At 38.8% G+C, this 26,139-nt stretch overlaps 1 protein-coding gene across 1 annotated transcript in view; it reads right to left on the bottom strand.

Annotated features, from left to right (window-relative positions):
• The window catches only part of ABCB11 (ATP binding cassette subfamily B member 11), an 85,031-nt gene that overhangs the window by 26,532 nt on the left and 32,360 nt on the right, over positions 1-26,139 (bottom strand). Inside the window, exons 10-17 of the mRNA XM_059053947.2 lie at positions 24,008-24,121; positions 21,959-22,069; positions 19,628-19,753; positions 17,802-18,005; positions 16,070-16,240; positions 15,360-15,561; positions 14,140-14,215; positions 9,725-9,827 (exon numbers count right to left, since the gene is read on the bottom strand). Of these exons, the coding sequence (XP_058909930.1) occupies positions 9,725-9,827; positions 14,140-14,215; positions 15,360-15,561; positions 16,070-16,240; positions 17,802-18,005; positions 19,628-19,753; positions 21,959-22,069; positions 24,008-24,121 (1,107 nt within the window). The remainder of the gene's footprint in view (positions 1-9,724; positions 9,828-14,139; positions 14,216-15,359; positions 15,562-16,069; positions 16,241-17,801; positions 18,006-19,627; positions 19,754-21,958; positions 22,070-24,007; positions 24,122-26,139) is intronic.

Here is a 26,139-nt window from a genome sequence, read left to right on the forward strand (position 1 = left end):
TGAGAACTCTGGGAACCTGATCTTCAGACCTCCAGGAAATCTGATTGTTCTCTGCAACAATGCTGAGCCATCTACCAGCTTCAACAAAAACAACAAAATTGGAGTTTCTTTTCCTTCCTTCCTTCCTGACGCTCTTGCTTTTATTGTCGAATATTTACCCAGAAACTAGGGGAAAAAAATTAAAATGCAAAAATTGAATATGATTGGGACTTCCCTGGTGCCACAGTGGTTAAGAATCCGCCTGCTAATGCAGGGGACACGGGTTCGAGCTCTGGTCCGGGAAGATCGCACATGCTGCGGAGCAACTAAGTCTGTGTGCCACAACTAGTGAGCCTGCGCTCTAGAGCCCACGTGCCACAACTACGGAAGCCCGCATGCCGAGAGCCCGTGCTCCGCAACAAGAGAAGTCACCGCAATGAGAAGCCCGAGCACAAGGAAGAGTAGCCCCTGCTTGCTGCAGCTAGAGAAAGCCCACGCACAGCAACAAAGACCAAATGAAAAAGCTTCAAGATGGTGGAAGAGTAAGAGGCAGAGATCACCTTCCTCACTACAAATACATCAGAAATACATCTACATGTGGAACAACTTCTACAGAACACCTACTGAACACTGGCAGAAGACCTCAGACCTACCAAAAGGCAAGAAACTCCCCGTGTACCTGGGTAGGGAAAAAAAAAAAAAGAAAAACCAGAGACAAAAGAATAGGGACGGGACCTGCACCAGGGGGAGGGAGCTGTAAAGGAGGAAAGGTTTCCACACACTAGAAGCCCCTTCGCGGGTGGAAACTGCGGGTGGCGGAAGAGGGGAGTTTCTGAGCCACAGAGGAGAGAGCAGAAACAGGGTGCGGAGGGCAAAGCGGAGAGATTTCCGCAGAGGATTGGTGTGAACACAGCCTGAAGGGGGCTAGTGTGCCACAGCTAGCCGGAAGGGAGTCCGGGAAAAAGTCTGGACCTGCCTAAGAGGCAAGAGACTTTTTCTTGCCTCTTTGTTTCCTGGTGCTCGAGGAGAGGGGATTAAGAGCGCTGCTTAAAGGAGCTCCAGAGACGGGCGCGAGCCGCGGCTATCAGCGCGGACCCCGGAGACGGGCATGAGATGCTAAGGCTGCTGCCACCACCAAGAAGCCTGTGTGCAAGCACAGGTCACTCACCACACCGCCCCTCCTGGGAGCCTGTGCAGCCCACCACTGTCGGGGTCCCATGATCCAGGGACAACTTCCCCGGGAGAACGCGCGGCGCGCCTCAGGCTGGTGCAACGTCATGTTGGCCTCTGCCGCCGCAGGCCCGCCCCGCATACGTACCCCTCCCTCCCCACGGTCTGAGCCGGAACCCCCGAATCAGCTGCTCCTTTAACCCCATCCTGTCTGAGTGAAGAACAGACGCCCTCAGGCGACCTACATGCAGAGGCGGGTCCAAATCCAAAGCTGAACCCTGGGAGCTGTGTGAACAAAGAAGAGAAAGGGAAATTTCTCCCAGCAGCCTCAGGGGCAGCAGATTAAATCTCCACAGTCAACTTGATGTACGCTGCATCAGTGGAATACCTGAATAGACAACGAATCATCCCATATTGAGGAGGTGGACTTTGGGAGCAATGATATATATATATATATATATATATATATATATATATATATATATATTTTAAACTTTTTCTCTTTTTGTGAGTGTGTATGTGTATGCTTCTGTGTGTGATTTTGTCTGTATAGCTTTGCTTTTAACATTTGTCCTAGGGTGCTGTCTGATTTTTTCTTTATTTTTTTATCACTTAAAAACTTTTTTTTCTTAATAATTATTTGTTATTTTAATTATTTTATTTTATTTTACTTTATTTTATCTTCTTCTTTTGTTCTTTTTTTTCTCCATTTTATTATGAGCCATGTGGAGGACAGGCTCTTGGTGCTCCAGCCAGGCGTCAGAGCTGTGCCTCTGAGGAGGGAGAGCCAAGTTCACGACACTGGTCCACAAGAGACCTCCCAGCTCCACATAATATCAAATGGCAAAAATCTCCCAGAGATCTCCATCTCAACGCCAACACCTAGCTACACTCAATGACCAGAAAGTGACAGTGCTGGACACACTAAACCAAACAATTAGCAAGACAGGAACAAAACCCCATCCATTAGCACAGAGGCTGCCTAAAATCATAATAAGGCCACAGACACCCCAAAACACATCACCAGGTGTGGACCTGCCCACCAGAAAGACAAGATCCAGCCTCAGCCACCAGAACACAGGCACTAGTCCCCTTCACCAAGAAGCCTACACAACCTACATTCAACCAATCTTAGCCACTGGGGACAGACACCAAAAACAACGGGAACTACGAACCTGCAGACTGCGAAAAGGAGAACCCAAACACAGTAAGTTAAGCAAAATAAGAAGACAGAGAAACACACAGCAGATGAAGGAGCAAGGCAAAGCCACACCAGACCTAAAAAATGAAGAGGAAATAGGCAGTCTACCTGAAAAAGAATTCAGAATAATGATAGTAAAGATGATCCAAAATCTTGGAAATGGAATGGAGAAAATACAAGAAACGTTTAACAAGGAACTAGAAGAACTCAAGAGTAAACAAGCAGTGATGAACAGCACAATAAATGAAATTTAAAATTCTCTAGAAGGGATCAATAGCAGAATAACTGAGGCAGAAGAAGGGATAAGTGACCTGGAAGATAAAATAGTTGAAATAACTACCTCAGAGCAGAATAAAGAAAAAAGAATGAAAACAATTGAGGACAGTCTCAGAGACCTCTGGGACAACATTAAATGCACCAACATTCGAATTATAGGGGTCCCAGAAGAAGAAGAGAAAAAGAAAGGGACTGAGAAAATATATGAAGAGATTATAGTTGAAAACTTCACTAATATGGGAAACGAAATAGTTAATCAAGACCAGGAGCACAGAGAGTCCCATACGTGATAAATGCAAGGAGAAACATGCCAAGACATATTAATCAAACTATCAAAAATTAAATACAAAGAACAAATATTAAAAACAGCAAGGGAAAAACAACAAATAACACACAAGGGAATCCCCATAAGGCTAACAGCTGATCTTTCAGCAGAAACCCTGCAAGCCAGAAGGGAGTGGCAGGACATATTTAAAGTGATGAGGGAGAAAAACCTACAACCAAGATTACTCTACCCACCAAGGATCTCATTCAGATTTGATGGAGAAATTAAAACCTTTACAGACAAGCAAAAGCTAAGAATTCAGCACCATCAAACCAGCTCTACAACAAATGCTAAAGGAACTTCTCTAGGCAGTAAACACAAGAGAAGGAAAAGACTTAAAATAATAAACCCAAAAGAATTAAGAAAATGGTAATAGGAACATATATATCGATAATTACCTTAAATGTAAATGAATTAATTGCTCCAGCCAAAAGACATAGACTGTCTGAATGGATACAGAAACAAGACCCGTACATATGCTGTCTACAAGAGACCCACCTCAGACCTAGGGACACATACAGACTGAAAGTGAGGGGATGGAAAAAGATATTCCATGCAAATGGAAATCAAAAGAAAGCTGGGGCTTCCCTGGTGGCGCAGTGGTTGAGAATCCGCCTGCCGATGCAGGGGACACGGGTTCGTGCCCCGGTCCGGGAAGATCCCACATGCCGCCGAGCGGCTGGGCCCGTGAGCCATGGCCACTGAGCCTGCGCATCTGGAGCCTGTGCTCTGCAACGGGAGAGGCCACAGCAGTGAGAGGCCCGCGTATCACAAAAAAAAAAAAAAAAAAAAAAAAAAGAAAGCTGGAGGAGCAATTCTCATATCAGACAAAATAGATTTTAAAACAAAGACTATTACAAGAGACAAAGAAGGACACTACATAATAATCAAAGGATCAATCCAAGAAGAAGATATAACAATTGTAAATATTTATGCACCCAACATAGGAGCACATCAACACATAAGACAAATACTAACTGCTATAAAAGGGGAAATCAACAGTAATACAGTCATAGTAGGGGACTTTAACACGCCACATTCACCAATGAACAGATCATCCAAAATGAAAATAAATAAGGAAACACAAGCTTTAAATGATACATTAAACAGGATGGACTTAATTGATATATATAGGACATTCTATCCAAAAACAACAGAATACACATTCTTCTCAAGTGCTCATGGAACATTCTCCAGGATAGATCATATCTTGGGTCACAAATCAAGCCTTGGTAAATTTAAGAAAATTGAAATCATACCAAGTAACTTTTCTGACCACAATACTATGAGACTAGATATCAATTACAGGAAAAAATCTGTGAAAAATACAAATACATGGAGGCTAAACAACACACTACTTAATAACCAAGAGATCACTGAAGAAATCAAAGAAGAAATAAAATACTACCTAGAAAAAAATGACAATGAACACACGATGACCCAAAACGAATGGGATGCAGCAAAAGCAGTTCTATGAGGGAACTTTATAGCAATACAGTCCTACCTTAAGAAACAAGAAACATATCAAATAAACAACCTAACCTTACACCTACAGTAATTAGAGAAAGAAGAACAAAAAAACCCCAAAGTTAGCAGAAGCAAAGAAATCATGAAGATCAGATCAGAAAAAAATGAAAAAGAAATGAAGGAAATAATAGCAAAGATCAATAAAAGTAAAAGCTGGTTCTTTGAGAAGATAAATAAAATTGATAAACCATTAGCCAGACTCATCAAGAAAAAAAGGGAGAAGACTCAAATCAATAGAATTAGAAATGAAAAAGGAGATGTAACAACTGACTCTGCAGAAATACAAAAGATTATTAGAGATTACTACAAGCAACTCTATGCCAATAAAATGGACAACCTGGAAGAAATGGACAAATTCTTAGAAATGCACAAGCTGCTGAGACTGAACCAGGAAGAAATAGAAAATATGAACAGACCAAACACAAGCACTGAAATTGAAACCGTGATTAAAAATCATCCAACAAACAAAAGCCCAGGACCAGATGGCTTCCCAGGTGAATTCTATCAAACATTTAGAGAAGATCTAACACCTATCCTTCTGAAACTCTTCCAAAAGATAGTAGAGGTAGGAACAGTCCCAAACTCATTCTACGAGGCCACCATTACTCTGATACCAAAACCAGACAAAGACGTCACAAACAAAGAAAACTACAGGCCAATATCACTGATGAACATAGATGCAAAAATCCTTAACAGAATACTAGCAAACAGAATCCAACAGCACATTAAAAGGATCATACACCATTATCAAGTGGGGTTTATCCCAGGAATGCAAGGATTCTTCAATATACGCAAATCAATCAACGTGATACACCACATTAACAAAATGAAGGAGAAAAACCATATGATCACCTCAATAGATGCAGAGAAAGCTTTTGACAAAATTCAACACCGATTTATGATAAAAACCCTGCAGAAAGTAGGCATGGAGGGAACTTTCCTCAACATAATAAAGGCCATATATGACAAACCCATAGCCAACATCATCTTCAATGGTGAAAAACTGAAACCATTTCCACTAAGATCAGGAACAAGACAAGGTTGCCCACTCTCACCACTCTTATTCAACATAGTTTTGGAAGTTTTAGCCAGAGCAATTAGAGAAGAAAAAGAAATAAAAGGAATCCAAATCGGAAAAGAAGAAGTAAAGCTGTCACTGTTTGTAGATGACATGATACTATACGTACAGAATCCTAAATATGCTACGAGAAAAATACTAGAGCTACTCAGTGAATTTGGTAAAGTAGCAGGATACAAAATTAACGCACAGAAATCTTTTGCTTTCCCATACACTAATGATGAAAAATCTGAAAGTGAAATTAAGAAAACACTCCCATTTACCATTGCCAAAAAGAGAATAAAATATCTAGGAATAAACCTACCTAAGGAGACAAAAGACTCCTATGCAGAAAATTATAAGACACTGATTAAAGAAATTAAAGATGATACAAATAGATGGAGAGATATACCATGTTCTTGGATTGGAAGAATCAATATTGTGAAAATGACTCTACTACCCAAAGCAATCTACAGAGTCAATGCAATCCCTATCAAACTACCACTGGCATTTTTCACATAACTAGAACAAAAAATTTCACAATTTGTATGGAAACACAAAAGACCCCGAATAGCCAAAGCAATCTTGAGAAAGAAAAATGGAGCTGGAGGAATCAGGCTCCCTGACTTCAGACTATACTATAAAGAAATAGTAATCAAGAAAGTATGGTACTGGCAGAAAAAAGAGAAATATAGATAAATGGAACAGGATAGAAAGCCTAGAGAGAAACCCACACACATATGGTCACCTTATCTTTGATAAAGGAGGCAAGAATATACAGTGCAGAAAAGACAGCCTCTTCAATAAGTGGTGCTGGGAAAACTGGATAGCTACACGTAAAAGAATGAAATTAGAACACTCCCTAACACCATACACAAAAATAAACTCAAAATGGATTAAAGACCTAAATGTAAGGCCAGACACTATCAAGCGCTTAGAGGAAAACATAGGCAGAACACTCTATGACATAAATCACAGCAAGATCCTTTTTGACACACCTCCTAGAGGAATGGAAATAAAAACAAAAATAAATAAATGGGACCTAATGAAACTTAAAAGCTTTTGCACAGCAAAGGAAACCATAAACAAGACGAAAAGACAACCCTCAGAATGGGAGAAAATATTTGCAAATGAAGCAACTGACAAAGGATTAATCTCCAAAATTTACAAGCAGTTCATGCAGCTCAATATCAAAAAAACAAACAAACCAATCCAAAAATGGGCAGAAGATCTAAATAGACATTTCTTCAAAGAAGATATACAGATTCCCAACAAACACATGAAAGAATGCTCAACATCATTACTCATTAGAGAAATGCAAATCAAAACTACAATGAGATATCATCTCACACTGGTCAGAATGGCCATCATCAAAGTATCTACAAACAATAAATGCTAGAGAGGGTGTGGAGAAAAGGGAACCCTCTTGCACTGTTGTTGGGAATGTAAATTGATAGAGCCACTATGGAGAACACTATGGAGGGTCCTTAAAAAACTAAAAATAGAACTACCATACGATCCAGCAATCCCACTACTGGGCATATATCCTGAGAAAACCATAATTCAAAAAGAGTCATGTACCAAAATGTTCATTGCAGCTCTATTTACAATAGCCAGTACATGGAAGCAACCTAAGTGTCCATCAACAGATGAATGAATAAAGAAGATGTGGCACATATATACAATGGAATATTACTTAGCCATAAAAAGGAATGAAACTGAGTTATTTGTAGTGAGGTGGATGGACCTAGAGACTGTCATACAGAGTGAAGTAAGTCAGAAAGAGAAAAACAAATACCGTATGCTAACACATATATGTGGAATCTAAAAAAAAGAAAAAATATGGTCAGAAGAACCTAGGGGCGAGACAGGAATAAATATACAGACCTACTAGAGAATGGACTTGAGGATACAGGGAGGGGGAAGGGTAAACTGGGACAAAGTGAGAGAGTGGCATGGACACATATACACTACGAAACATAAAATAGATAGCTAGTGGGAAGCAGCCGCATAGCACAGGGAGATCAGCTCGGTGGTTTGTGACCACCTAGAGGGGTGAGATAGGGATGGTGGGAGGGAGGGAGATGCAAGAGGGAAGAGATATGGGGACATATGTATATGTATAACTGATTCACTTTGTTATAAAGCAGAAACTAACATACCATTTTAAAGCAATGATACTCTAATAAAGATGTTTAAAAAAAACCAAATGCAGCCAAAAATAAATAAATAAAATAAATAAATTTATTTTAAAAAATTGAATATGATTGGTACTGTTATGTTTGAAACATCAGTGCAGTGTTTAGTTCTTTCTCCCTTGAAGCTTATTAAACTCCTTACGTAATGCGTCTTGTAGTTACGAGTGGCAGCACCATGGACATAAATGAAGAACCTGTTTCTAGAACTAGAAGAGGTTCTGAGTCCTTAACTGCCAGATGCAGTAAGAAACCATGCTTGCTAAACGTTTTCTCTCATTGGATTCATCCTGCTGCTCCTGAGACAAGGTGTTCTTCTATGAAATTTATTTAAACCAACTCTATTAGATATTGAGACCTCTATCTATTTATTATCAATATATTAAAGCCAAAAGAGATCCTTAATAATCCTTCCATCATAGTCATAAGATCGTTAAGTAGTACTTTATTCCAAATTTGGCATTGTGAATCAGTGTTTATAATTACTCCCAAAATGGATTCTCATACTGAAATTCTTTAAAGACAGTTTGAAATTACATCATGTACAATGGATGTGCTTGTAATTAAAATATTCTCTGACTCATTTTCTTTGATATATCTTGTGGTTTAGACCTTATTTTACTATAAAAATTTAATTTTTCATCCTAGTTTTAAAATCCCTTGATGTCCTACTACGTGCAGCTCTGTGTAACTAAACAGAAAGATCAAAGAGTCTGTAGATCATGGGCAGGTTGGAACGGGACTCAACAGATTCTAGGTTTACATGTTTCGAATAAACAGAAATGTTTGCTAGGTCACATGCTTACCAAATAAAGGACCTTCTGGTTAGGTTTGACAGAGATATTCTCAGGGCAAAGCAAGGTGCCCAAGTTGATACAAACATAAATAATATATAGTCACTAACATTAAGGAGCTTATAATTTAGTAACAGGATAAGACAACATGACCTGAAATAAGCCTCAATAAGAAAACTGTCATGAAAAATTCAAATGAAGAGTAATGGGGGATCAAAAATGGGAGTATCAGGGCTAAAGAATGAAGTTCAGTGATTAAGCAAGGATTTGAGGAGGAGGGATGGTCACCTTATGTGAAAGTTAGACTGTACCCACCACAGCAATAGACATCCTGATGAAGAAAGTTTAATATCATTATATGTGTTGATTCTTCTCCTATCTCTTTCATTTTTATATTGTTTTGAATGATGTTAAAATTAATAGTGTTAATTTTAAATGCACTCTTAAACAATTATTATAAAATTGTATGAACTGAACAAATGCCCATAAAACCTAATCAGTCCCCATTAATTTAAAATTTGTGATAACTTGTATATCAAATATTTCTGTTGTCAAACACTTTTGCCAAGGTTACTATATTTTAAGAAGGAGATTTAAAATTTTACAAAAACAGTTTTAAGATATCCTTAAAAAATTTTAAAGGATACCTACATAATCAAATAATCTGCTAAGTACCTGTAATTTGCTTGTGTTTATTAGAATGGCTCATCTAAGAACTATCAATTAACCCTTAATAGCTCAGTTTTAGTCACCATGTATTCTTTTTTTTTTTTTTTTTTTTTTTTTTTGCGGGCCTCTCACTGTTGTGGCCTCTCCCACTGCGGAGCACAGGCTCCGGACGCCCAGGCCCAGCGGCCATGGCTCACGGGCCCAGCCGCTCAGCGGCATGCGGGACCTTCCCGGACCGGGGCACGAACCCGCGTCCCCTGCATCGGCAGGCGGACCCTCAACCACTGCGCCACCAGGGAAGCCCACCATGTATTCTTAAAAGTATTTAATTCATTTGTGTTTCTTTTTAAATATCATGTAAAACATGTAAAATTTAGAGTTTCCATCAGGTCTTAATGGAGTCTCCCATTTAGTTTGACTTAATGAAATAATACTAGATAAAGGCCTTGAAAACTCATCTTCACATAAAGGGCATACAGTAGTCTCCAGGAGAGACTTCTTCCATCCCCCCATGAGCGATCGGTACCTGACCTTTCTGTCCTCTTCATAAGTAGACTTATGATCTACAAGTGCTAATGGAGATTCAGGTCTCAGGTAAGAAAGCTGAGACTTGGACCGTTGCCGGATGGAAGCTCTGTAAGTAAACAGAAAGATGAATTAGCCTGTAAATTATGGGCAGGTTGGAACAGGACTCAGCTGGTTCTGAGTTTACATCACTTGTGTCAAATGAACAGAAATGTTTGCTAGTTTACATGGTAACCAGATAAGGGAGCTTCCTGATCAAGTTTGATAGAGCTATTCTTAAGGCAAATCTAATCAATTTGGTGGCTGTGGACAGCAAGCTAGACCCTGATTCAGAGTATAACCGAGGAGGGAGAAAGAGAAGGGGGGCAAAGTTGTTCCACTAGTCCACCAAAAAAAGGTCCAAGACTCAAATCCATTCCAAACCCACATGGTTCTACTAATTGCTATAATGGCAATGGTTCATCACTGTTACCTCCCTTCTGTTTGTAGGTTGTAGTTTTGATATCTCCTTCTCTCACTCTCTCTCTTTCACCCTGATGTTTGCTTCAGCATAATGCCACCTGGATACAAATGGACCAGTAGGAGGAAAGAGGGCCACTAGTGAGGTTTTCTTCAGGCTATATACTGCCCATAGGGATGGATTTAGTTAACGAATCTCTTATTGAAATATAATTTAACTTGGTGTGTTCATTCATTCACTCAACAGAAGTTTACTGTGCACCCACAACATGCAAACCAGTGCCAGGTGCTTTGGGGGATACAAAGACTGGTCAATTACAGACTTCTCCCTAAGGAGCTTAAAACTTTATAGAAGAGCAATGCATGCATCCAACCTTGATGTAAGGGAGAATGTGGTAAGTGCTATAAGGCAGATTAATAAACAGTATGGAAATTTAAAGGAAAAAGGAATGTATGTCAGGTGTTACCATAAAAGGTTTCACAGAGGAGGTGGTTAAAGTAGGATCTGGGTATCTGTAGGCTGGAGGGAAGAGCATTACTGATTGACAGAACCGTATAAAGAGAAGCATGGAGACAGAGTTACTAGTTATATATACTTAGTATAGAGCAGATACAGGAAGTGATTGATTCAAATTGTTTTGTTTTTTCCCTGAGATTTCTGGGAAGGAGACTCCTACTCTCCTCTAGATTAAACTTGAAAGTATGTGACACTGGAAGCTGTTGGCAATTATGTCAAAGAAAGAAGCTTCCTGAAAAAATGAATACTGAAAAATAAGTAGAGCAGAGAAAGGAAGAGAAAGAAACTGTATATATCTTGGACAAATCATCGAAGCCCCAGCCTTGCTTGATGCCAAAGCCTCCTTGGACTATTTATTGAGTTATGTTAACTTATTCTTTCCCTTTAAAAGTTAAACCAGGGCTTCCCTGGTGGCGCAGTGGTTGAGAGTCCGCCAGCCGGTGCAGGGGACACGGGTTCGTGCCCCGGTCCGGGAAGATCCCACATGCCGCAGAGCGGCTGGGCCCGTGAGCCATGGCCGCTGAGCCTGCGCGTCCGGAGCCTGCGCTTCGCAATGGGAGAGGCCACAACAGTGAGAGGCCCGCGTACCACAAAAAAAAAAAAAAAAAAAAAAAAAGTTAAACCAGGTTGGCTTAGGTTTTTAGCCATTTGCAAATAGAGTCTTAAGTGATAGAGGCAATCCTGAAGACTTGAGAGGATAGAAGGTACACTATCAAAGCACTTAATCTGAAGAAGTACAGCGTAAAGAGAATGATTTGGAGATGAGGAGACCTGGATCAGCTGTGGTAGTGTGATCTAGATGGAGCTATTCGTAAGTCTCTCTGTCATCTGTATCCAGGTGAAGTTAGACTAAAACAAATACCAAGGTGGTGCCTGCCTATTATTGATGCTTATCTAGCCTTCTTGAGAAGGCAGCAACGCATCAGCTGCATGGCTCTAATTTGTTCCCATGTTCTGTTGATGGCATCGCCATCGCCTTAGTCACCAGGGTCAACAGGCGCATTTATGTCAAGTCCTCCATCTTCCTTGCTCTTGCTCAAACTATTGCCAAGTCTCATTGTGATCAGCCATGAAACCACACCTCAATGCGATTCCCTGCTACCCAACTGGCCTCCGGGACACCCCAATCCCCTCCCACTTGGCCTGAAACTCTCCAGCAATAGAGTCATCTCTTTAAGTTAGGCTAACTAAGGTTGAGAGGTCATCTCCCGAAGGTGTGAGAAATAGGTATGTGTCAGCTAGACAGCAGAGTGCATGACAGGGCCGAGACTTAAGGTCATGGGCCTAAAAAGACACTCAGAGCAGTAGAAGCCAAGGTAGGAGTATGTGCAGAAGAAGAGGGCATCAAAATATAGCTGCCTACAGCCCAGTTCTGAGCGTGGAAGACCTTGATCCTCGTCCCCTCAAATTTCTACGACTTCATCTTATATTTCTTAAATCTCTTTCTCTCATTACCTGGTGCCCACCATTCCACTTGTCTAGCATAAGCTGTCCCAGTAAGACCATGGGCAGTAAGGGTGCGGGACAGGGGCCTGACCTGCCCCCTCTGGTCTGCCATGAACACCAGCATTAGAATTCTATCAAACCCCTTTTCAGAAACCTACAACATCTGCCCCTCCCTTCCTCAGAAGCCGAGTGCTACTTCTCACCACAAATAAAAACAGCTAATTTGGGAATATATGTTCTCTCTCTCAACATTATTATTTAGGAAATTACTGTCATCCATGAAATTGTTCTTGAACCTAAAATATATTACTAAAGAGAGACTTAGGCATCAGAAGGACTGAAGCCAAGGAAATAAGACACAAATGAACATTTCAATGAGTCATCTTAAAAAAAAGATCTGTCAGCATACACAATAAGATATTTTTAACAGACCTTCTTACTCAAACTTATAAATCTTTCTCTGCAGGAGGTTAATAGCTACTTTCTGTGTATAGGTGGTATTTCTGTGTTTCTCTTCCTAGTCACCAAAATGGAGAATTTGTGAGAACTAATAGCCAAATAGGAAATATTTATATTAAAAATGGTTATCTGTTCCTAACAGTAAACTGTAAGTAAACTATGTAGAATGGGAAAAAATTTTGTTCATCTGAAAAATTAAGAAAATATTAATTTTCTTGTTGACATGACCATGAGATACATCTCCTCTTTGCAACCTTTAACTTAGTGATCAAGAGTTGCCTAGTCATTTTCTGTGTTTAAGAAGTTAATTGGTATCTTCAGATTGTGATTCTAATGACCTTTATAATTTTTTTCTTCCAATCAGAAAAAATCTGGTTAAACATAATACCAGACGTCTATAAAAATTGCCTAACATTTTTGACAATTTTTATAGCTTCTATTTTATAGAGAAACATGAAGCTATTGTTTTATTACTTTCCAAATTCAAAAAATTCAATAAAACTAGCATTTCTTAGAATTTTTCTGAATAGACTTGTTCTTAAAAGGAAAAATAAAAATCAGTGAATATTAAAAATAAGTAAATCTGTGTTTGAACTACTTGGAGTTGTTACCTGAATATTATATTTTAAGCTTCTTTAACCATTTTTCAATAAACAATTAGCTACCTTGAATGAGCAAGTCCTACACTGAGTCTTTGTTCAGAGCACAGCCTTGAATTAAATGTCCTAGAAATGGTAAACTCCATGGTGGAGAAATATGCTGTCAGTCTGTTGCCTACAAATAGTTTCCTACCTTAAGAAAAAAAGATCTTGAATAACATTTTCACAGATATAGACAAATACTCCTGGGCAGAATTATTCTTAATACATAGACTTTTAACATTAAAGGAACTATTTTTTTTAAACTTTTAAACCAGAATGAAAAGCTAAATTTATAGTCTTGCTATATAGCATGCTCCAAAAATATGCTTTGGAAGTCAATGCCCATGTGTTGATCTAGGGAAAAAATAAATTCATGTTTAGGAAAATTCTCTTTAAACGTCAGACAATGAATCTCTTATTTCATCTAGTTAAAGAATGATTTGACTTTGGATGGGTAACTCTGGGAGCAGAAATATTTGTAATTCAATTACAGCTCAGTAGGTTAAAGAATGAAGCTAAAGGCACGAATTTGACCTCCATTTAAGATAGTGCTTCATACCACAGTTAGCTTTGGGAGAAAAGTCTGAACAGATTTTTTTAAAATCCCCTTTCTAAGCTTAATAAACAACATTTTAACTACAGAGCATCTTTATCATGACCCCTACCCTCAATAAAATGAGAAGCCAAATTTAAACAGAAAATCTCTATGAATTGGAGACAGAAATGTCAATATAGCAAGCAAGGATTCACTTGCATGTTCATTATTACACAAGACCTGGGGCTGTGCTTAAGGAAGGGCTCTCCAGGTTGTACCTGAGGTATTGCCAGAGGATCTTAGCTGCAGAGGGCTCCTAAGAACATTTGAAAACTTTAAAATCTGCCCCGTGACTTGAGCTTACCTTAAGCTAGCTTGGTAGTTCCCTCTGCTAAAGGTCTGTTTTCTCTCAAGTAAGGTATCTTCAGTTTCATCTTTTCCTATTCAACACAACACAAGTGATCCCTTAGTGTATACAATAAGCAGAACCATATCAAAATAAAATTATTATTTACTATATTTCTCTAACATATCATTACTATGTCTGATGTTAAAAGTCTATTAACTTTATTGCAATAAATGAAAGTTAGCACTTGTCCAGCACATTCTAACATAAAAAACAACAAAAAAATCAAAATACTGAGCAAGATTGAGTCTTTTGAACTATATGATAGCCTATGTGTTATCACCACAGAAATAGATAACCTATACATATAACCGATATGAACCACAAAAAAACTTATGAGAAGCCCACTAGAGGTGGCAAAAAAAAAAAAAATGATAGATGCACCAAGTTAAAAAAAAAACACAAAACTTTTCAGAATAAATCACGTGTTAAATGTATACAGTCACTTTACCCAATAGTGTTCACAAATCCAGATGTGATATGGTAGAGAAAGTTTGGAATGTTTGGTTAACATAGGTTGAGGTAAACCACCAAACCTGAAAATTCAAACTGAAAAAGAGAAGGTACACTAGGGCCTGAAGTATCTATCTACATTAGTGAAAATAAGCATAAACCTTTTTATTTTATTTTATTTATTTTTTTTGTGGTACGCGGGCCTCTCATTGTTGTGGCCTCTCCCATTGCGGAGCACAGGCTCCGGACGCACAGGCTCAGCGGCCATGGCTCACGGGCCCAGCCGCTCCGCGGCGTGTGGGATCATCCCGGACCGGGGCACGAACCCGTGTCCCCTGCATCGGCAGGCGGACTCTCAACCACTGCGCCACCAGGGAAGCTCCATAAACCTTTTTCGTCATTGGTTAATTCACTCAGCCAACTAGAGGAGAGCTCCTACTGAGTGCAGGACACTCTAGGAAGACTCTCCTATTTGCAAACTGTGAGGGAAAAAAGGGATGGAATTGAAAGTTCTTCCACAAAAGACCTGAGTTTTAGCTCTATGACTTGATCAATAACTAAACCTCCTGAGCATTGTTCTTTCCTTTATCATCTATATAATGTCTCCCAGGGCTTTGAGGAGAACAAATAAGATACTGTATATTAAAATGCATAGAAATCCAAAAATCATTATATATAGCTAACTATTTAATATAATGTACAAGCATAGTAGAAAAGGCACTTGCCCTTTATGTCTTTTTCATTAAAGGCTTTATCTCCTTGACGTTGCAAAGTCATTAGAGTGAAGTAAACTCCTTTCCTTTCCAACAGTTCTTCATGGGTGCCTCTTTCCACTGCTGTACCATGTTCAAAACCAATAATGATGTCTGCAGCTCTAACCGTGGATAGGCGATGAGCGATGGAAATGATTGTGTGCCCATGCTGAACCTGTAAGAGTGTACAGTGCACAGTTAAGCCAGACTGTAAGACAGAGCTGACATTGACATTTGGGCAGTCTCTGAATCCACAAGTAAGGCAGAGCCTCAGTTCCTGGGAAGATCCTTAAGTAGGCTGTACAGACATTAGAAAATGCCAGCGTGCTTTCTTGTGGATAAATGCCATCACATCACATCACACCAATCAGCAACTGGTCCGGTTGCTGCTATTAATCAACAGCTGAAAACCAAAATGGAAATTTTTAAAATCATATATTTTTTGTTAGACTTAACAAGATTTAAAATTTTACACGTGCAGCTTTTAGAAGCAAATCATAATGTCTTCCATTCAACTGTGAGGAACATAGTGATGAGCCAATATTTTCCAGATTGGATACACTGACCCATGTAGTCCTTCTCTGTCCCTCTTTCTGTCTCTCCCCTCTCCACAGCTGCCTTTCCTACAGTAACACAAGAATTTCCACACAGACTTCTGAAAGGAACTCAGACTTTCAACAAACCTTACTCAGTGCCTCTTGCACCATGGCTTCACTCTCATTGTCCAGTGCCGAGGTGGCCATGTCCAAAAGTAGGATCTTCGGGTTTCGGACAAGGGCTCTAGCAATGGCTAGTCTTTGTTTCTGGCCGCCACTCATCTGGCCTCCTCCTTCTCCAACAAGAGTGTCAAATTGCTAGGAAGAAGGTGACATCAGTAATGAAGAGGAAGAATTTGAAGGACCCTGACCGATTCTTTACAAAGGTCCTTTCAAGCTTCCTCCTCAAGCATGAATTTTCACAGGTCTGCCTTTCACTTAAAAAGACTCTTTCCTGAAACAGGGTATTATCTAATCAATATTTGTATATAAAATAAAGATATTGATTTATCCTTTCATTCTGTGATGTCAAAATGTTCCTCTTTAGCTCAACTTCAAATAAAATGTTTCCACCACAATAAAAGTGGATCAGGGTCCTGAAAATCCATCTTAGAGGATTAGAGCATGTATCTAAGCATTGTCTCTTTCCTCTAGCTAGACAACACAGAAAAGCACAATGCTAAAACTGTCTATATATTATGAATGAAAGATCGAAGTAGCTTTAAAATCATTACCATGAATAGCAAACAGTTACTGAGTATCTTGCATGTCTAGTGTTATATTGGAATCTCACAATGGGACACTGTGGTCAGACTCTTATCTTGCTTATTATTAGCCAACATAAGTTGAGCACCTACCATGCACAAAGCATGAATCTGAGCCCTCTACACATATCATCATATTTAGTCCTCACAGATGCCACATGAGGTAGGTACTACTATTCTGCTCAATTGATGCATAAGGAAATACTGGGGCCTGAGGGGGCAAAGTAACTTGCCCAAGTTCATAAGGCCTGCAAGTAGAGAAGCTGGGATTTGTATGGAGGCAGACTGATTTTAAAGCTTTATACTTTTTAAACATTAGACTATATAATACTCACAGCTGAAATCCTATTCATACAAACATTTTAGAAGGCTGAGTAGGAGGTATTCTAGAGCAAGGACTCTGGAGCCAGACCACCTGGATGAGATCCTTGTCTCTCCTGCCTTGGAACCTCAATTCTCCATCGGTAGATGTGGATAGTAATAGTAGCTGCCTGACAGGATGATTGTGAGAGTTAAATGAATTAACAGATGTCAAGTGCTTAGAACAGTGCCTGATATGTAGTAAGCACTAACTATGTGTGAACTAGTAATAATAACTCTTCCATTTAGCAGACCATTGGCTGTGAAATCCATACAAGTATATTATTAGGGAGTTGGTTTTTGTTGTCATGTTGTGTAAAATGAAGATAAATGAGGAAATTTTGAATATGTGAGATACAGTACTGAAGACACAGTATTAGCTGCCCAAGCACAAGAAAATTAAAGAGCAGTGACAATGAAAGCCATCAAAAGGGCATTGTGAAAGTTACTGCTACATGACAAATTTATCATCTACTTAGACAAATGCTTAATAGACAGAATAGGAAATTGTATCTGAGTCAAAGGAGCTTTTAAAAGAAAGCTACCCCAGCTTCGTAGGTTTTTAATATATTAACAACAACATATTTTCAGACAAAGGGGAGAAACTCAAGATACATTCCTGGGCATAAAATTAAAACATGACATTAAGATTTTAATAATTTAGGAATCAAATGAAGAGAAATGTACATTACTGTGTAATATTTTTGCCTTCTATGACTTCTGGATTTCCCTCTGGAATGAGAGGCTAGGGATACCTGTGGCAGGTCCATGATGAAGCTGTAGGCATTGGCTTCCTTGGCAGCTTGGACTATATCTTCCATCGTTGCATCTTCTCTGCCATAGCGAATATTCTCTGCAATGGTGGTGGAAAACAAAACAGGCTCTTGTTCCACTATCCCGATCTGAGCTCTAAGCCACTGAATGTTAAGAGAGCGAATGTCATGGCCATCCAAGGTCACCTAGAGAACAAGAATACAAGGTCACTTCTCTTGGAATCCTTCAGTGTTCTGAGTCATACTACTAGGTTGTACTTGACCTATGGGGAGAAAAAAAAGAGACCAACGAGATTGTAAAAGAAACAATTCCTCTTACAATGTGGTTGTTAATATAAGGATAACAACATAAATTGAAATCAAGTATAGCTGTAGGACAATTCACTGTAGAAACACAATTGGTATAAAGCTCACTTGATATAGTTTAACATGATTGGCCCAGGAGTAGAAAAGTTTTTAATTCCTTAATAAAGAGTAGAGTCAGTTATTCACCATACTTTGAATATTTTTATCTTTTGACTTGAGGCCAAAATGAACTTCAAAAGACACAATGAAAAAAGCAATGATCTCTATCTTGTATATACATGTTTAGGACAAAAATCTTACTTTCTGGCCAGACTCATCAAATGACACTTGGCTGTTCAAAAGCAATTGAAACTGTAAGTGCGATAAGTAAGTAAATACTACTATTAGAAAAAAGTAAAAATTTTACATCAAGAAAACATGATTTCTATATATTCAGAATATAGTTATGTTGGTATGTAGCAAAGAATACCCAATCAGAGAAAAAAGTGTCTGTGAAAAAAGAGAACTCTATCACATTTGCCATGTCATTCTGACACTATATGCATTATATAGAGCTCATTGCCTGGAAGTCATTTAATATACAGTCAAATTATCCTATCTAAAGGCATCAAGGAGATGTTGACAAGAATGATTTTGAGGCAGAGTGAATAGAGCATAGCCTTTGGCATCCAATAGATCTGGGTTCAGATCTCAATCTCTCTCCTTCCTTATCTGCAAAACGGGCATATTTATCTTGGAGGTCACTGTGAAAATAAGTGATGATTTTCATAAAGCACTTGACATATAATATTGATAAATAGCAACTATTAATATTTTTTTTTAGTTTCAATCTATGTTTAGTCAGATAAACACAAGGAGAAAGAAACAGTAGTTTTTTAACCTAACTTCTCAAAGCAATAATCAAGAGTTGTTTTGTTAATTCTGGTCATGTAAGCTTTCTTTTTTTTTTTTCTTTTTTTTTTTTTTTTTTGCGGTACGCGGGCCTCTCACTGCTGTGGCCTCTCCCGTTGCGGAGCACAGGCTCCGGACGCGCAGGCTCAGCGGCCATGGCTCACGGGCCCAGCCGCTCCGCGGCATGTGGGATCTTCCCGGACCAGGGCACGAACCCGTGTCCCCTGCATCGGCAGACGGGCTCCCAACCACTGCGCCACCAGGGAAGCCCTAAGCTTTCTTATACTTAGCGTTTGGAGAACCTTAGGGAACAATAATAATTTTGTTACATTGAGAAGAAAGAAATGGAAATGTTCCCTCACTGAAGAGGCAGCAATACCATTTTGAACGTATCTGCATATTCAGTTACATCACTGAGCATATGCACTGATTATTTATCAAACACAACCACCATAGAGGGAATTAGTCCAGTTGGTTCCGTCAAAAATCATTGTCAACTATGCAGATGTCAGGATGGCCTCAGTGTATGCTAGGCCTTTGTGTCTGACCAATGTATAACCATTTGCAATTTCCTATCCCCGTGGATTAAGAAGTTTCTAGAAAATACATACCATGCCTTCACTGGGGTCATAGAATCGCTGAATGAGCTGCAATGCCGTGCTTTTCCCAGCTCCACTGGATCCTACCAGAGCTGTCATTTCCCCTGATTTAATGACCATGCTTAAGTTATTTAAAATCTGCAGAGAAAAGAAAAGAGCAATGTTCAGATTGCTGTCAATTAGGCTACAAGTTAGAATGCTTTGTGAGGACACTGTGTATGTGTTTACTTAACGCCCTCACAGCAATATCCACTGATTTCCCTCAATAACCAGAAAAATTAGTAAACAATGCCTGGGATGTGGTTTTAGCATTTAGTACATCACTTAGTAATAAACTGATAGCTGTAGCCAACAAATAAAACACTGTTGAAGTAAATAAGCCAGGCCGACTTTGAAAAGTATGTTCCAGAATCTAATTTAAAATGTTTCTGACATGTCAGGATACCTCAAGGAGAACTGTCCTAATTAGCTTAGGGGAGAAAACCACTTAGCAGTAGAAGACTTTATTAAAACAAACTACTGGCATAGGAATAGAAGATAAAACAGAAATGACATAAATGTATCTCAATTCAACCGGTATTTGTTGAACAGCTATTATGAACTAGCTCCGAACAGATATCATAAATGAAGCTTTCAGTCATCTGTTCAAAAATCTTTACTAAGTACTACCTTGTGATCTATATTTCACAAAGCACTTTTACATATGTTGACATTTAATGTTTATATATATATATGTACTATATTACAGTAATCAAAAATAAACTTCAGAAATGTTATCAGAATATATGTAACTATGTTTTATATACAGGTATGTATGTGTGTGTGTGTGTGTGTGTGTGTGTGTATATATACATATATATATTTACCTACATTATAAGTATGTAGTATTAGAATTAAGTTGCATGGGATTGAGTTCTGTGGGGGTAATAGAAAGAGTATTAAGAAAGGGTAGCTAACTATGGAAAACAGTACAAAGTTTCCTCAAAATATTAAAAACGGAACTGCCATATGATCCAGCAATTTCACTTCTGTGTATTTACCAGAAGAAAACAGAAACAATAATTTGAAAAGATACATGCATACCAGTGTTCATTGCAGTATTATTTACAATAGCCAAGATATGGAAGCAACCTAAGTATCCATCGATAGATGAATGAAGAAAATGTGGTATACACATATAAAAACACACACACACACACACACAATGGAATATTACTCAGCTATAAAAAATTAAATATTGCCATTTGTGACAACATGGATAAATCTAGAAGGTATTATGCTAAGTGAAATAAGTCAGACAGAGAAAGACAAATACTGTATGATCTTACATGTGGAATCTAAAAAACAAAATAAACAAGCAAAACAAAATGAAAATAGCCTCAGAGATACAGAGAACAAAGGAGTGGTTCCCAGAGGGGAAAATAAGTGAAGGGGATAAACAATTACAAGCCTGCAGTTATAAAACAAAGGCACGTAGATATAACATACAGCATAAGCAATATGGTCAATAATATTCTAATAACTTTGTATGGGGACAGATGGTTACTAGACTTATCGTGGTGATCATTTCATAATGTACGCAAATGTAAAATCGCTATGTAGTATACGTGAAACCAGCACAATATTGTACATCAACTATATTACAATTAAAAAAAATAAAAAGAAAGGGTGGCTAAAGATACTCTTTTAAAAATGAGGAATAAGTCTCTTCCCAAAGCCAGTTCATTTGGGGAGTAGATCCTAATTTTCCTGTGGGGTAAATTGGCTTTAAAGATACTTGCTCAGTAGGTGCGGGAAAACTGTAAATTTTCTTCACCGTGTGCCCTGGACAATCACCTAGTACAAGACATGTGACCATAATATCACAAGATTACCTTTCCTTCAAGGACTGATCTAGAGATCCTTGTGAACTTATGGACAGGAAATAAAAAACATCAAAGACAGCAGCTTTCCTTTGCCACTTCATACCCTACCCACTCAGTGTCCCGCCTTCTGCAGGCTTTAAGGAGGTGGTTGATAAGCCATCCTTCTGGATTGTTCTGATTGCTTTGCAGTTTGTTTAGCTTGTGCTCACAGTGACAGAATCTGCCACTCATTTTAACAGAGCATCACTCAGTTGACTTAATCTGAATGTGCTACCAGACTGTGTTCCCACCAGAGAGATTTGCATATATTATTATCACAAGGAATATGGTTTGTGGCCTGAGGAAAGACAAGACACCTGAGGACACTTCCAGAGAAACGTGTCTCCCTGCCTCGTTCCTGGAAAATAAGTCATGCTTCATAAAAACAATTATTCTGTGGCTCTGGAAATGAATCATCAAAGAAGAAATTGGCACTTACCTTCACTTTTGGTCTGGAAGGATAGTGGAAAGTCACATTATGGAATTCAATTTCACCCTTAATTCGATCCAACTTGTAACCATCTTCTGACATGCAGTCAATGAGGGGTTTCTGGAGTAGAATATAAAAGGAATATAGCAACAGCATGTATTATATGCATTTACTATCCGTCGCGGTTTGAACTGATTCATAAAACAGAACAACCAGGTAAAACACTGCAGTGATATATACCAAAGATAAGTTGCTTCCACATTAAATATGCATGAATGATAGTAATAATATTCACTACCATTCACTGAGAAATTAATGTGAGATTATTACTATTGTAATTACTATTACTATATAATAGTATTAATATATTACATATATTTATATATAACCAAACTTACATAAATAATTAATATACAATTAATTATAATTAATATAAAATATGTCAATGATCATATAATTGGTATAAAATATTATCACATTAATTTAATTAATTAGTATTTATTTTATACTACTATGATATATTATTACATAATGACAATAAAATAGTATAATAGGTTGGCCAAAAAGTTCATTTGGTTTTTCCATAAGATGTTATGGAAATACATAGTATTGATCTATAATTAATATATTAGTATATAATATATTGATATTATTATGGAATATTATAAATTGAGATACCACAGAAGACAATGTACAAGGTGTTTTAATATGCTTTTTTCATTTATGTAATCATCACTGTAACCTAACTAGATGGGTGATACACCCATTTGTTCACTTGAGGAAGTAGAGGCATCTCAAGAAGGCAAGGTCCAGTAGTACCCAACATTTGAGTATCTATTGTAGATGATGATTAAAACTAACTCAAGTGGTATCTTCAAATATACCAACTTTCAACTGATATGCTGAATTCCACCTCTGTTGTTGTTAGTGGTGAGCCTAATTCAGAATTTAACCATAATGGCTAGGTCATCAGACAAGAGTGAGGGTCATCTCCATCTACCAGAACACTCCAGGGTCAACTTCTTCCCTCCCCCTCACCAGTGAGAGCAATTCATCATCATATCTCTATTTGGGGCTACAGTGGCATCTATTTCTTCTTCTTTGGTCTCTAGCAAAAATAATAAAATAATTTTTAAACGCCTTAATTTTTTGTAATTGTTTCAGGGCCCTTTCAGACTTGTCATCTTATTTGAGCATGCAACAACCCTAAGAATGAGGTAGACTTTGGATAGCTCTATGTGGTTTTCAACAATCTTTTTATACCCCAACAAAAGAAACCCCAAAATATAAAACAACATATTGCCACCTCCCCGCTTCTGTTCTTAAATTTTGACCTCTCTAGCTTGACCTCTGATGTCCTTCAATAACTTAACCAGGGAAATCCAAGCCAGGCTGCCAGGGTCCTTTACAAGCTTGTAGACTTTTTGTCACATTTAGAAGTTAATCTAATCTTATGAACTTGGTCTTAAAGTCCTGCATGATCTGGCCCCTTCCCATTCCTCCAGCTTGTGTCTCTTCCTCACTCTGTTCAGTCACACTGACTTAGTTCCCTGCATTCACCAAGCCCTTTTCCAACCTGGAGATCTCTTCCATGAATACCTCCCTGCTCTCACCTCTCAGGCATCTCTCCTCCCACGAGTCCCCTTTTGCATGGCTGACTCACCTCCTTCAGTTCTCAGCTCAGAAACGTCACTGTCACTAAATTTAAATGCTCCTTCCCCCACCCCAACCACTATCACACTGACCTATTTTATTTCCTTCCTTGTACTTATCACCATCTAATATTCTTATCTTTGAATGTGCCTACTTCGGTATTGCCTATTTCCCTATTTCATATCATATGATATGAGCACAAGGGCCTTATTTGTTCTATTTCACTCTTGCACTGCCAGCTCAGAATGGGGTCTGGCTCATGACAGCACTTATTTAAGTACTGCTGAATTAAGGGCATTGTGATAGTTTCTCATATTTTTTAACATTGAGGATAAATTCCTCGTGAGTTCATTCCTCCCCCCAGCCCCAACCTGCTAATGGCCTTTACTTTTGGCTTTTACATACCCGGTCCATTGTCTCAAAAATGCTGGTGGCTGCTGCACGGCCAGCAGCAAAGGCTTCCAAACAGGAAGAGGCATTGCCAAGATTTAAAGCTCCTACTATGACACTGAGGAAAATCTGTAATAAAAAGAGATAAACATAGGTTTCATCAATTTGTAAATAGTCTTTACTGTCATTTGGGCTGCCCATGTGAACTCAAAGATTTCTCAGAAATATTCTTCTGTGGGAGTTTGAAAGCTAAATAGCTCTTTGGAAACACTAGGAACAGTTTTTGTTCTGCAAAGTAGCTCCAATTTTTCTACTGTTTTGATTTAAAAGACTACATTATTTTTGGTTGAACATCACTATTCTACAAAGAAGAACATGTTTTCAGATCAGTAAGAGGTCTAAGCAAGGCAGCATATAGACGCTGAGTGGGTTAGAGTAGTGATACGATAATTGATTCATATATAAACAGCCTTATAATGTTAAAGACTTCTGGTTAAAGGGTTGTTGAAATGATAAAGACACTGTGATTAGCTTGATTGTCCTAGAGACTGGTACATGCAAAATATGCCTACTACTACTGCTACTACTATATTCCTGCTACTAGTGAACTAGTTTTTAGGATAACTACTGCTACACTACTATTAGCAATAATAACAATAATAGTAAGGTATGTGTTTAAGTGCTCTACTCGTATTACTTCACTTAATCCTTACAACAGAAGAGGAAACAGAGGTGTATGGAGGCTGCCTAACTTACCCAATGTCTCAACATGTATTAAGGGGTAGAGCATTATTTGAATCCAGGCTCTTGATTGACATTTTGTCCAGCTCCCAGGCTCATCTACTGCTGCTGCACACAAGTGGAGTGGCCAGGTTCCTGTGCAGAGCTGGGGAAGCTCTTCTTTGACTCACCAACCTGGCCATCTCATTAAGTTAGGGGAAGGCTACCTGATCATGAGCTGATGTTCCTACCCAACAGCACTCTGTTTTTTGTTTTTTGTTTTTAACATCTTTATTGGAGTATAATTGCTTTACAATGGTGTGTTAGTTTCTGCTTTATAACAAAGTGAATCAGTTATACATACACATATGTCCCCGTAACCCCCTCTGTCTTGCGTCTCCCTCCCTCCCAACCTCCCTATCCCACCCCTCTAGGTGGTCACAAACCACCGAGCTGATCTCCCTGTGCTATGCGGCTGCTTCCCACTAGCTATCTATTTTACGTTTCGTAGTGTATATATGTCCATGCCACTCTCTCACTTTGTCACAGCTTCCCCTTCCCCCTCCCCATATCCTCAAGTCCATTCTCTAGTAGGTCAGCACTCTGTTTTTAATCAGTGCTGTTTATAAAGAGGCAAAGAGGCAATTCCTCATGTTGGCCTCTAGGAGAAGCACAAGACTTCACCCTTTCAACCAAAGAATGAGCTTTAGTAACGTGACTCACATGGAGGCTGTTTCGTTGGCCACCATCTATTGAGGACTGGAGTTATTTTCTGAGCTAAAATAAAGGTTGGCACCTGCATGAATGTAGCCTTTTTCGGGTAATCGAATGAACATAGCCTGTGGTGGTTTCATGAGCTGGATTCTTCCCATGGGTTATAGCACATCAGGGCAAAATACCTGAGTCCCTCCCCATTCTCTTTCTCCCTTATGGCTGAACCATGGGGCTTCTCAAAGCCAGTCAGGCATCTCCTCCCTCTCAGTAACCTCTCTATTCGATATATCCAGATGCTGTGGGCCAGCCCCTTCTTGCCTTCTCCCTGAATTCTTTATTCTAGGCATGGGGACAAACATTCTCTCTTCATCTGTCCTTCATCTGTCCTTTTCCTTAATTATGGCAGGTACTTCCTCCCACTGGCAGATTACTTACTATCTCAAGCCCCAGTAGTTCATTATCTGTAACACAGGGATAATGATTGCATATACCTCAAGGGATTGTTATGAGAAGTAAATGATAATGTGTGTAAAGGTAATTAATCCAATGTCAGCCACATAAATAATAGTGATGATGATGATGAAAGAAGTGAGATTCCACACTTAGGAAGTGAGAAGATGAACAGACAGAACAGTACTTGTGGTCTAATTTGTGTTAAGACCACCCTCATCAGAGGTCTTTCTAACTGAGCAAAAGAAGCCTTCCACATGTCC

The sequence above is a fragment of the Kogia breviceps genome, chromosome 2 (genome assembly GCF_026419965.1).
Source record: "Kogia breviceps isolate mKogBre1 chromosome 2, mKogBre1 haplotype 1, whole genome shotgun sequence".
NCBI classification, from domain to species: domain Eukaryota; kingdom Metazoa; phylum Chordata; class Mammalia; order Artiodactyla; family Physeteridae; genus Kogia; species Kogia breviceps.